This window comes from Rhinolophus sinicus, linkage group LG10 (assembly GCF_036562045.2).
Source record: "Rhinolophus sinicus isolate RSC01 linkage group LG10, ASM3656204v1, whole genome shotgun sequence".
In the NCBI taxonomy this organism is placed as follows: Eukaryota; Metazoa; Chordata; class Mammalia; order Chiroptera; family Rhinolophidae; genus Rhinolophus; species Rhinolophus sinicus.
Genome location: NC_133759.1, coordinates 6,545,742 through 6,559,243, shown reverse-complemented (window position 1 = coordinate 6,559,243; position 13,502 = coordinate 6,545,742). Strand labels below are relative to the sequence as shown.

At 46.7% G+C, this 13,502-nt stretch overlaps 1 protein-coding gene across 19 annotated transcripts in view; it reads left to right on the top strand.

Annotated features, from left to right (window-relative positions):
* DAG1 (dystroglycan 1) overlaps positions 1-13,502 on the top strand; it is a 55,152-nt gene that overhangs the window by 34,819 nt on the left and 6,831 nt on the right. For all 19 annotated transcript variants that reach the window (XM_074312341.1, XM_074312326.1, XM_074312333.1 and 16 more), the window contains one exon: positions 5,980-6,378. In XM_074312341.1, the coding sequence (XP_074168442.1) occupies positions 6,094-6,378 (285 nt within the window). In that variant the 5' untranslated portion in view covers positions 5,980-6,093. The remainder of the gene's footprint in view (positions 1-5,979; positions 6,379-13,502) is intronic.

Sequence of the window (13,502 nt, the reverse complement as noted above, 5' to 3'; positions counted from 1 at the left end):
CACATCCCCTTCTCTGTGTGTATATAACCTCCTCCTGCCCCTCTCTCATAATGATGGTTGTAGATATGTTACTATAACAAATGATTGGATTTAAGGCCTACCCAGAAATCTCCTCACATCAAGATTCTTAATTTAATCACATCTGCAAAAGGCTTTCCTTGTAAAGTAACGTTTACAGATTTCAGTGATTAGGCCCTGATAATCTTTGGGTCACCATTATTTAGCCTATTACAAACCTGTGTGTCAGTTTGGGTGAGAATTGACATCTTTACTATGTTGAAATTTCCAGTCCATTAACGTAACATGTCTCTGTTTAGATCTTTGATATCTTTCACCAGCTTTGTATGGTTTTCAGCATACAAACCTAGGTATTTCATTACTTGAGCGATTTAAATGGTATTATATTTTAAGTTTGGTGTCCACATGTTCATTTCTAGCATATAGAAGGGTCATTGATTTTTATATGTTTATTTTGTATCCTGTGACTTCACTAAACTCACCTGTCCTGAGAGTTTATTTTGTAGATTCCTTGGGATTTTCTACGTAGACAATTATATCATATGCATGTAAGGGACAGTTTTATTTTTTCCTTTCCGATCTACATGCTTTTATTTTATTTTCTTGCCTTATTACACTGGCTAGAACTTCTAGCACTATGTCAAATAAGAGTGGTGAGAGAAGACATCCTTGCTTTGTCTGATCTTAAGGAGAATGCATTCAGTCTGTCACTCTTAACACGTTGCGTACGGCGGGGTTTAAATCCCTCATGAAGATTCTCGTGATCCGTACACAACGTGTTAAGTATGTTGGCTGTATGTTTTTGTAGAGGCTTTTTATCAAGTTGAGAAAGTTCCTCTCTCTTCCTCTTTTTTTGAGAGCATTTGTCATGAGTGGGTGTTGAATTTTGTCAGGTACATTTTCTGCATCAATTGATATGATCATGTGATTTTTGTTCTTTAGTCTATTAATGTGGTGGATTACATTGATTGGTTTTCAAATATTGAACTGGTCTTGCATTCCTGGAATAAATACCACTTTGTCATGGTGTATAATTATTTTCATATATTGCTAAACTCTATTTGATAATGTTTTGTTAAAGATTTTGTGTCTATGTTCATAAGAGAGAATGATCTGTGTGTTCGTTCTTTTTTAGGGGAGAGTGTGTCTTGTCTAGACAGATTTTAGTATCAGGGTAGCTTCATAAAATGAATAGGGAAATGTTTCTCCTACTTTCTGGAGAAGATTGTGTAGAATTGGTGTTAATTTTTCTTTAAATGGTAGAATTTACTAGTGAAGCCATCTGGACCTAGAGATTTCATTCTGTGGGAGTTTTTAAAGTAGAAATTCAATTTCCTTCATAGTTTTTTTAGTAGAAATTATCTGTATCATATTGGGAGAATTGTGGTAGTTTGTATTTTTCAAGGAATTGGTCTATTTCATTTAATTTGTTAAACTTGTGAGTTATTTGACGTGTTTCCTTATTAACCTTTTGATGTCTGCAGGATCTATAGGGATATCCCGTTTCATTCCTGATATTGGTAATTTGTGTCTTCTCTCTTCTTGTTAGTCTTACTACAGATTTGTCAATTTCATTAATTTTTTTTCAAATAAACAGTTTTTTATTTCTTTTTTTCTTGTTTTTGTTTTCAGTTTCATTGATTTCTGCTCTTTATTATTTTCTTTTACTTGCTTTTGGTTCTTTCATTGATTCATTCATTTATTTTGAGATTCTTGAGGTGGGAGCATAGGTTATTGGTTTGAGACTTTTCCTTTTTTCTTGTGAATTAAGTGCTATAAATTTATGTCTAAGCACTGCTTTAGCTGTGTTTGACAAATTTTAATACAGCTCCACAAATATATTTTTATCTTCATTTAGTTCAGTATAATTTTTTAAATTTCCCTTGAGACTTCCTCTCTGGCCCAGGGATTATTTAGAAGGATGTTGTATAGTTTTCAAGTGTTTGGGAATTTTCCCGTTATCCTTCAGTTACCGATTTCTAATTTGATTCCACTGTAGTTGGAGAACACTTCAGTATTACTTCATTTCCTTTAAATTTGTTGAGGTTTGTTTCATGGCCCTAGATATGTTCTTTGTGTATGTTCCGTGAACATTTTAAAATTATGTGTGTGCTTCATCAGATGGAGTGCTCTATAAATGTCTAGTAGATTATGTTGATTGATGGTATTTTTGAGTCTTTTTGTTTCCTTGCTGATTTTCCTTCTAGTTCTGTCAATTGTTGAGATAACGGTTGAAGTGTTTCCAACTAGAATTGTGGGTTTTTAAGTTTTTTTCTTTCAGTTTTTGCTTTACATATTTTGCAGCTCTGTTGTTTGGTGCATATACATTTAGGATTGCTATTCTTGGTGGATTGAGCACTTTGTCGTTATATAATGTCCTTCTCTGTCTCTGATAATTTTCTTTGGTCTGAAATCTACTTTATCTGATATTAATATAGACATACTTGTTTTCCTTTATGTAATTAATATTTGCATGATATATCTTTTTGCATCCTTTTACTTTCCACCTATCTTTATCCTCTTGGTGTTGTCACCTATTGATGGCCTTTTTTTTCATTCAGTTTGAGGTCTTCCTGGTTCTTGTTATCGTGAGTAATTTTTAAAAATTGAAACCTGGACAATTTTGTATTTTGTTTTGAAACTCCGGGATTCTATTTAGCTGGCTTTTTGGGACACTCTTCTGGCAAGGGAAGGGTGGGGGAGGTGCTGCTGGATTACTGGGAAGTGGAGGTAGAAGTCCAGATAACCCAGGCAGCCTTTGTCACTACCTGACGGTGGGTGAAGTCCTTGTTACTGCTGGGCAGGGGTGGGAGTTCTGGTTCCCTGGGCCTCGCTACCACTGAGCAATGGTAAAAGTGCTGAGCCTCCGCTCGTCCTCCTTTGACACCATCCAGCAGGGAAGGGGAGAGTTTCCTTGTTACTGCTTGGGTGGGCATACGAGTAGAAACCTAGGTTCCCCATGTTTCCATTGACACTGAGGGACTGGAGGAGGAGGAGGACAGTGCATTGTTACAGGCCAGTGGGTATGACAGTCCCAGGTCCCTACTTGGCCTTCTCTGATACTACCCCAGTGGGGATATTAGGGCGCCTTCTTACAGTTTCCTGAGGGTGGAAGTCTAAGTTCCCCGCTTGGCCTTTACTCGTGTGGGTGGGAGTGGGGCCACAGTGTTTTCCGTGGTGTTTGGCTAGAATAGAGCTGTTATTGTCTGTTTTCTGTCTTGCTAGGCTACCCCCTTCCTGCTCCTTTGGCTAAAGAGAGCAGACTTTTGTTGGGACCTTTTTTGTCTCATCCGTTGGCATTTCTGGGTTGCCAGCTTCTTCAGCTCCGATTCTGGGATATATGAGGCAAAAAGGAACTCAACCACGTCTTTCCTTGACTCCTGGCGTCCCTAGCTGGTCTGCCTTCTTCTCTTGACTTTTTCTTAGAGTCTAATGTTTATTTTACATATAATGTTTATGATTTTTCATTGTTTAGTGGGAAAGTGGAAAAATATGTCTACTTAATCTTTCTGGAAGTGGAAGTCCAGTTGTCTTTTTCTTTTATGTTTTTGATGTCTTTTTAATTAAATCTTTCCTTATCCTGACATTCTATATTCTAAAAATTTTTTAAATTCTGCTTTTTGCATTTGTGTATCTAATGTACCTGGGGCGGGGGATTTATCTTGTTTGTGATGGAAACGTGAAGGAGGAACCTGATTGTATTTGCTTTTCTGCATACATGGCCACGTGTCCAGGTGCCTTTGAACCACTCCTTTGCAAGCTGGTTTTGGGCTCTGTCTGGTTCCACAGTCACTGTCTACTCTGCTCCATGTACTGTCTTAAACACAGTAGCGTTCTGATAGGTCATTGGCTGGCAGGAGAGGACTCCCAACTTCCAAAATTGTTTTCCTTTATTGTGTTGGCTCTGTCTCATGAATTTTAGCTCAAACAAAATAAGAACAGGAAGAGCAAAATCAATAGCAACAAAACAAAACACAAAACCAGACCCTTTTGGGATTGGCTTAGATTGGCATTGACTTTAGAATACACTGCCCATTTCAGTGGCCTTGTTTTCTTTTCCTTTCTTTTCTTTCTTTCTTTTTTTTTTAGGGAGGGCTCAGCTCACAGTGGCCCGTGTGGGGATCGAACCGGCAACCTTGCACCTCACTCTAACCAACTGAGCTAACTGGCCACCCCTGACCTTGTTTTCTTTAGCAATTTTCTTTACCCAGATCACAAAATATACCACGTGGCCCCTTGACAGCTTGGCTCAGGGCAATTGTTCGTTATGGCTGTGGTCACCTGTGGTCACCCAGCAAGTCCCACAATGCATCTGTGTGGCTACCAGCCTTAGGGCAGGTGTCATGAGCTGCCTGAAGCCGGTGTGGGGGCGAGGGGACAATGTGTGGGGTTCTAGTCACTCTGCTGGGTGTGGGGTCAAGAGAGGCCACGTAAGTGTTGTTGTTTATTGGCAGAGTTTGCAGATCTGTGTTTAATAAATGAGTCCTGGGGCTGGCACCTCAGGCGGTTTGAGTGCTGTGCTCCTAAGGCCTAGGTCGCGGGTTCGATTCCCACATAGGCTAGTGAGCTGCGCCCTCTACAGCTAAGATGGTGAACAATTGCTCTGCCTGGAGCTGGCTGTGGAGGTCAGCATGAGCGGCTGTGGGCTGCTGTGGGCTACTGTGTGCTGCCATGAGCGGCTGGTGGCCAGCATGAGTGGCCGGTATGAGTGGCCGGCAGCCATCGTGAGCGGCCATGGGCTGCTGTGAGCGGCCGACCGATAACTGGCAACCGACTGCCTCAGCTGGGGGCAGCGCGAGGCTCATAATACCAGCATCAGCCAGGGAGCTGTGTCCTACACAACTAGACGGAGAAACAACAGCTTGAACCGGAGTGGGGGGGGAGGCGGAAGAAGGGGAGAAAAAAAAAATTTTAAAAAATGAGTACTGTTATTAGTGCTTGGGTAAGAGGAGTGGGCATTTGCTGCAGGTCTCTATGCAAATACTTGATGTTTTAGTCTTGTTTTAAGACTTAATAATTGTTACATTTGCCACATTGCTTTAGCTCTATATACACACACACACCTTTTCCCCTTGAACCATTTCAAAGTGAGTTGCAGATATTTTTGCTGTTTTATCCCTAAGTCCTTGAACATCGAGGACAGTCTCTTAACCACACCACCATCATCTCACCTAAGAAAATTAACAATAAAGCTTATTTCCAGCCCACATACAAAATTCCTGTTAACTCTCTCAGAGCTAGACTTGTGTGGTGTTTTTTTCTTTTGAAGTAAATGCAGGATCCAGTCACATGGAAGGAAACATTGCATCTGGTTGCTGTCTCTAAATCTAGAACAGTCCCCTAGTGTTTAGGGATATCAGCATTTGGAGAAACCAAGCCAGTTATCTTGTAGAAGGCCCCACATTCTAGATATGTCTGATTGTGTCTTCATGGCACCTATATTTCCGGTAAAGTGGAAGTTAGGTCTAGAGTGGCACTGCCCAACAGAAATAATAATGTGAGCCACATGTCATTTAATATTTTCTGTAGTCACAAAAAATAAATAAAAAGTAGGTAGAATTAATTTTAATGATACATTTAATTTGATATATTTCTTTATTATTTTCCATTTATTAATTTATTACTCACCTAATGTATTTAATTATATATTTAGGTCCAGAATATTATTTAAATATGTACTTTAAATATTTTAAAAGTATTAATGAGATACTTTACATTCCTTTTTTTATATGAAGTTTTCATGCTCCAGTGTGTAGTTGACACTGAATGGGCCGGCCACATTTCCCGTGCTCAGGAGCCACGCGCCGCTGGCAGCTGGGGACTGGACAGCGCAGGATGAGACTGGATCCCACTCAGGGTAGATGTGCTTGGCAGGAGCACTTATGGGGGAGTAACTGCCTGTGCGTGACTTTGAAACCATGGGGCGTGCTGAAGTCTGAGACGACTCTTCTTCTCTTTCAGGCTCTGGGTGCCTGGGATGGAGCAGGTGTGCAGAGGGTGAGGACCCCGCTCTGGGACCACGTCACCGGCTGCCTTTCTTAGTGAGACTGTCGGCTTGAGCAGACTCAGCGCCGGATGAGGATGCCTGTGGGCCTCTCGCTGCTGCTCCCCCTCTGGGGGAGGACCTTTCTCCTTCTGCTCTCCGTGGCTGCGACTCAGTCCCACTGGCCCAGTGGCCCTTCGGAGGCCGTCAGGGACTGGGAGAACCAGCTGGAGGCATCCATGCACTCGGTGCTCACAGACCTCCATGAGGCTGTTCCCACGGTGGTTGGCATTCCTGATGGCACCGCTGTCGTCGGGCGCTCATTTCGAGTGACCATTCCAACAGATTTAATTGCCTCCAATGGAGAAGTCATCAAGGTGAGACTGGATGGAAAGCATACACGAGGAAGAATTCTCATCTTCCAGTTTAGTTTTAGGTTTTAGTTTTTCAGTTCTACACTCCCAACAATTCTGAGCTTAGTTCTTCCAGGCCCTGCTAAGTGTCCCTGAAGAGAGGGACAGCCACTGAAGTTCACAAAAGGCTCCCCGTATATCTCAGAATAGCATCTTAAACCTGTATTCTTACACCCATTTTGAGGGGGTCACATCTGTCCTCTTGGTCATCGAGTTAGGGATTTGATAGAAAAGGGCCTGTGTATAGGAAAAGGTCTCTTTTCATTAATCATGGGATTAAACCCAAGAAATAAAGAACTTTTAAATGCTTTAAACCTATTTTTTAAATATGTTATAAATATAGGAGTTTTGCTCTGATTTGGTATTCTATGTTTACTAGTGTACATGGTCACTTAAGAACCAGAGTTAGTATCCAGACTTCAGCCTTGCCCCATCTCCTTTTGGGGACGCAATCTAGAGAACGGGATCAGAGACCCATGTAACAGGAAAAGTATCTTGGCTGTTGCAGGATGGAAATCTGGTGAAACAGGAAGCTTTTGTGTGAAGAAGCACCAGTCCTTTGGGAATATGAGACCTTGGAATTTCTCCTAGATCTTGAGTGAATTTGCAGGGGGCCATGTGGGTGGGTGGGGTATACCTCAAACTGCGAACGTCTCCTAGAACAGAGGTCAGCACACTTTCCCTCATGGCGCCAGGTAGTAAGAGTTTTACTCGTAGGCTTTATAGGCCGTTTGGTTTCTGTTGCAGCTCCTCAACTCGGCCAGTGTGGTGTGAAAGTAGTCAGACAGTATATAAATGAATGGGCACAGAAACTGAAATTTGAATTTCATGTAGTTTTCACGTCAAGATATATTATTGTTGATTTTTTTTTCTCCCCTTCAATCATTTGAAAATGCAAAAAACCATTTTTAGCTCATGGGCTGTACAAAACAGGTGGCAGGCCAGATTTGGCTCACGGCCATAATTTGCTGACCCCTGACCTATAGCATTCTTTCCTTAGAGGTGTGCCTTGAAAATGAACTGAAAATATTCTGAGATCTGTAGTTTGTTATGGTAGTTTCTACATCTGTTTTGCCTTTAGACTTCTACGTACACATAGTGTTCTGGCTACCTATTGGTGTGTTCAAACCACCCAAACTTAGTGGTTTAAAACAACCAGTTCGTTTTGCTCACAGTTTTGTGACCAGGAATTGAGGGATTCAGAGCACATCGGGGAACCTTATCTGCTTCACATGGCACGAGCTAGAGGGGCTCATCTGTGGCTGGAGGAACCACTTCCAGGATGGCTCATTCATGGCTGGCAAGTTGGTGCTGCCCGGTGACAGGGAGCTTAGCTGGGGCTGTTGGTCAGGGTCCCTGGTTTCTTTCCATGGACTACTGTCTGCTGAGCCTTGTTTGACTTACGTGGGCTGTTGGTTATGCTGACTATTGCAGGTGGCCGCTCTGGGAAGCACAGTGACAGAGGGTGTGTTGTTTGGTGTTAGCCAGGTGTGCCCGTCAGGTAACAGCAGCTCCTAAAACAAGGGCTTCCCTGTACTTTATACACCAGGCTGCAAGGAGGCAGGTCAGGAGAAAGAAGAGGGGACTCACTCGCCTGCCTGGAGGATGTAGCCCTGAGGTCTTAGATCCTATACTCTGGCCCAGACCGGACGCCTTTCCCTATGTGGAACGCCCTTGTCTGGTGTCAGCCTGGCCAGCACCTGTTACTTCCCCTGCTGTTCTCTAGCTCTCCCTCAAGAATCCACCCCATCGGAACTCCCAGTGGGCTCCATTGATTTGATGATGCAAGAAGGAGCTGCCAGCTATCTCCAGGCCCTCATGGCCAGCGTGACCTTCCTGAGAGACCTGTCGTGAAGCTCTCTCCTCTCCTGTGACCTCAGGACACGCTAAAGCAGATGGTCCTGGTGTGTACTCTCTCTGACCAGACCGGATGCCTATATACAGAGCTCATCCCTGGTCTTGACTGTTCTTTGCTCCCACATCTGCCTTTGGATGCTAGAGTGCCCTCCCTCCTCATCAGGGTCTGTGGGAATGGGCCTTTGCTGGGCGGATTGTAGGCTGCCCCAAGTTGGCCACAGCATCAGTTACCCATCCTGACTCTTGCCTCCCTCGGGATTGGCGCCGGCTCCCTGCAGGCACCTTTTCTCTGACTCGAGTGAGTGTGGCTCACTGGCTGAGGAAGGTGGTTATATGCCTGGAGATGTTCTAACCCCTCCTCTCCAGGGTGGTTAGGAGAGACAGCTTTGCATCTTGTGAAGCGACTGCGCCGCCCCTCTAGAGCCCTCTCAGATGTCTCATTTTGGTAGAGCCAGCAAGGATGGCTTTTCAGCCCTGCTCCCTTGAGCCGCCTTGCCTGGAGACAATGTGGACTTTCCCTCAGCCCAAGATGTCGGCAGACTGGGAGCAGCCCTTCCTGGGACTATGCTCTCAGCTGCTGGCATGGGCCCCCAATTGTTGCCCTGAGAACAATGGGTACTCTTTTTGGCCGGGAAGGGGAGCTCATGAAAGGAGCGTTTCTTTGGATGCTTGAGAGCTTTGTGGCAACCCCGCCTGCGTGAGATGAACTGCAGTTTCTTCCTGCCTCGAGTGGGTGTTCCCCAGCTCTGAATGGACCCCTTGTGAACACAGCACACCGGGAAATGCGGGTTGGCGAAGGACGGCGTCCTTGGGGGTGGGTTGTCAGGCATTTGCCCAAATGCATCAACTCAAATACTTATTGAAAATATAGGCTTCTGTGTTTCGGGGGAGAAAAAATTACTGACAAGGACAAAAAGAAACACGACAAAGTGGAAATAGATGATGTCGGCTAGGGATTGAGGGGCTGATTTCTGAGAATTTTACTAATGGCTATAACTATGCTAAGCTGTCCCTTATTTTCAGGGGGAAAAAGATGAAGTTTTGTTTTTAGATGAGAACAGTTAATCTTAGGTAAAATGCTTTATAACTCAAACCAGAAGGGCACTGACTGGGCTAGGCAGGTTGTGTTCAGAATGATCCTGTGGCCTTGGCCTTTGTGGCCAGATCCATGAGCTGGTTTAAGATCTGCAGGTCCAGCAGCAGGACCAGTGATTGTCTGCGAGAGGCCCAGGCAGCGGGGAGCCACGGGGGCGCAGTCTGGACCACTTTGAAACGGACTGCTGAGCAGACCCTGCCGCACATCTGTGGGGGCTTCAGGGAAGAGCCCAGCCTAAACCCGTGGGACTGTCCTGTCTAGAGGTGTTGGTTGGAAGGTGCCACCACTGAGGCCCAAAGGACCCTCCAAAAGATGTATAGTGTGAGGGAATGCTCACCAAATGCAGTTTCTTGATTATACTTTATTTCTAAGATCCCATCATCAGCTCACCCAAGTGACATGAGTGAGAAAGTGCTCATCTGTCTTTCTGGAGTCTTGGTGTCACGTGGGGTGTCACATGGGGTCTCTGGTCCCGCTCCCCACATAAGAATGCAGGATATGGTGAGGCCAAAAAGGAACACCCACAGAGCCATAGATAGGGGAGTCATACCACTGTATTCTCGCTGGGGCTGGGTTGGAGACACAAAAGCAAACATCCATCAGTACTCCAACAAGGAGTTCCTGTCCCCCAGTCTCGCTGGCGGCCAGGCGAGACGCAGCAAGTAGGATCCACATGATCCGCAATCTGCCGTCCACTTTTCTACCTGCCAACCAACCAGCGCAGCCCCACAGTTACATCAGCAACTAATTGGCTAACTAGTTACAGCTGATGGCCAACCAGTCACAGCTGACGGCCATCTACTACCCGAGCCAGCACCTTTCCACGTGAGGCTGAGAGCCTGGAAACTGCTCTCTGGGACTCTGTCCCCACACTTGGCTGGCCATTTCTAAGTCCCACAACTCCTGCACTGGTAAGATACTGCCTTGTGGGTTGTGAATGATAAAGCTTAGGTTTTCGTGGCTTCAGAGCGGAAGGTCATAATTGGTTTGGCCCCAGTGAGAGTCCAGTTCTTCACTTTTGTCTTTCAGCTGTGCCTAACTGGCGATGAGGGACTTAGTAACGGATGCTCCTCTGCCCATTTGCTGTTACTAGAGGTGTGGAAGGATACTGATTTGGGGTGTGTCGTGCGGGAGACCCTGCTCGCCGCGCCATTTTTCAGGCGGGGCAGCCTGCGGGGTCTCTGCTCCCGCTCCCCACACAAGAACGCAGGATATGGTGAGGCCAAAAAGGAACACCCATGGAGCCATAAGTAGGGGAGCCATACCACTATGGTCTCACTGGAGGCTGGGTCCACTGGACGCGCGACCTGCCGTCCGCCTTTCCGCTAACCAACCGACCGACGACTCTCCTCCACTCTCTCGACTCTGTTCCTCTCCTCTCTTCCGCTCTCTTCGGCTCTCCTCTTCCGCTCTGCTCGGCTCTGCTCGGCTCCTCGGCAATCCTCAGCAGTCCTCGGCTCTCCTCCATAGCCGCAGCAGTTATACCAGCGGCCAATCAGCTAACCGGCCACAGCCGACGGCCAATCAGCCACAGCCGATGGACATCCACCACCCGAGCCAGCACCCTTCCACATGAGGCCGAGAGCCTGTAAACTACTCTCTGGGGCTCTGTCCCCACAGGGTGAGACTTGGCTTGTGTTGCATGGTGTTTAGCACAGGTGCTGTATCTTCTTTACACTGGGTGTTTGCTGGTCTGCTGTGCGAGAGAGGGCGCCAGCGAAGCAGTTGGAGAGAATGTCCCAGAACTGAGCAGGGAGTCAGTTACTTACTAGTCACCTGCTAGTGTAGGCTGAGGAGGGACGAAAACCTTCGCACATGGTCGTTCCCATTATTGGTCATGGTGATTCCTCGTGGGCATCGCTGGGTGAGTAGTCTTTAGAATGCCTTCGGGCTCTGCCCAGGTTTTGTGGTTTTGATTCTTAATGTTTTTGGATGTACTTTATGGATCAAGATTTCTAAAACTGGGCATGTGGCTGTTGGAGATCTTGTTTTCCTCAGTGCTGGGCTTGCCTTCCATCTCAGAAGCATGTCCTGTCTGAGGTCTGCTGAAGCTGGAAAGATTTCTGGCTCTTTCGGGGTGGCCTGTGTGTGACAGTCTATGATCTCCTCAAGTTGGGCTTTGTCCTACAGTTTCTGCCTCCTGTAGGTGTTCCATGAACTGCCTAAATGCTCCTTTTCCAGATGGCTGTGTTATAAGGTCAGCAGGCCTTGCCCCCCACCCCTCCAAGGCAGTGCTGGTGTTTGGTGATGGAGGGCTGAGTGACCGGAAACCCTGGGGGAGTCCCAGGGCCAGGACCAGCCTGTCCCCCGAAACACGTGTCAGTGCTGATGTCCTGCCTCTCACCTGCCATTCCTAGCCTGCAGCCCTTAGGGGTTAGTTGTGGGTGGTTACAGTCCAGCCAGGGCAGAAGTATTTATATGGGTCACCAAGGACTCCAAGGATAGTGAGAGTCTCCTGGGCAGATATGCAGGTTTCAGCACACCTGTTTTAGACTGAAGAGAAAGTGAATGCTGGTCTTTGGATTGTACCTGCAGCAAGTCTTTCCCTCCCCCCGTGCCCCTCAGGGTTTTCACCCACTCCTGGCAGACAGGCCTTATAAGGCAAGCAAGTCCCGGGGGGGTCCCCATCCTTGGCCTGTTCTCCTGTAGGATCCTGGCTCCCCCTTCCTGTGGCCTCCCCACTTCCCTGTGATGCTTTAAGCTTCTGCTTTGGGATGTGAATAGGGATGTGAGGGCTAGTGTGTGCTGGTTCCAGGGCCTGCTTTGTGCAGCCGCCTCCCAGTGTGTGCTGGGTCCCCTCTCAGGCCACAGGAGTGGGGGAGGGACCAGCACTGTCACAGAATCCAGCACATGCCTGACCCTCTGATCGTACAAGGATGGCATCGTTTTCCTTTTTACAGATGAAAAAACGGGGGCTGAGGTTGAGTCAAGTCTCAGCCTGCCTGGAGCTGGGGAGCAGCCCAGGCTCCTGGAGGTGGGGCTTCCCCTCGGGTAGGCTGTTGTTACAGGGATGAGTCCTGGCTTGCCCCACGGACTGCATCTCTCAGAAGGAATTTTCATATCCCACGTCATCCTTAGGCCCTGAGAGGAAAAGTGGTCCATCGCTTGGAAGTTTTGAACGCCGGAGAGGATCCTGAGTTCCTATGGGCTGACGGGCTCCTGCTGTGTTAGGGTAGAACAGGTGTTGTATCCAGAGCAACCTGAGTGCCCACTGGAGGGAGAGGATGCTAGTGGAATCTTTAGGGAACTGTGCATGCTGCCAGCCCTGCAGGCATGTTCAGACTTCCCAGTTCAGGGGCTTTCCCCAAATGGCCTTGAAAATGCAGGGGTGCCAGCAAAAGGCACGGGTGCCTGTGACTTGGCTAGGTTCCTGTGGAACTCAGATTTATTTTGCTTCCTGTGCCTCTTACTGAAATGAATCATTGCCACTCAAAGTGCTTCCTGGGGCTGCCACTCCCAGTACCAGGATACTTGGAGATGCATGAGTTTTAGAACATTCAGATTAGTATTTTTCCTTCCTGTCTGAGGAATACCCAAGACCCTGGGAACTGTCTGCTTGAGGGTTGTAGGTCCAGATTGGACACCTGTCCTGTGGCCAGGCATGACCAGGGCCAGGACCCTGAGGTGCCAGAATCTGCAGAGGTCGAAGAGTGCCTCTGTTTTCCTGACACGGCTCGCCCTAAATGCGTAAAGCTGTAGGTAGACCATAGTGAAAGAACATTTCAATAATCACAGTAAAGCTACCAATTCTCTTCCGTCTCCGTATAATTGAACATTATAATTTGCTTTGGTGAAACTTGGGGTTTTCTTCAGTGTGTGTTCTTTATGGTACATGTTATTGACGTGTTATAATGTTACTTGGCATAGTTTAAGTAAGCATATGTCTTCCAAGGCTGGCTGTGGGGGATCCTCGGCCAAAGAGTGGCCTGGCTTTACTCCTTAGGAAATGTCTGACAGCAGAACTGTGGTTGTTGGGGTCAGCAGAACAGGAAATAAGCCAGTCTGGGAAGCCGGAGGAGGCAGGGCCCTTCTCTGTCTTAAAGTGCCGCTGCGTAGCTGCGACAGACTTCGAAAAGCACTGGGGCTACTTGTTCATCTGTGCTGATATAGCACTCAGGACTGGGCACAGGCCGCC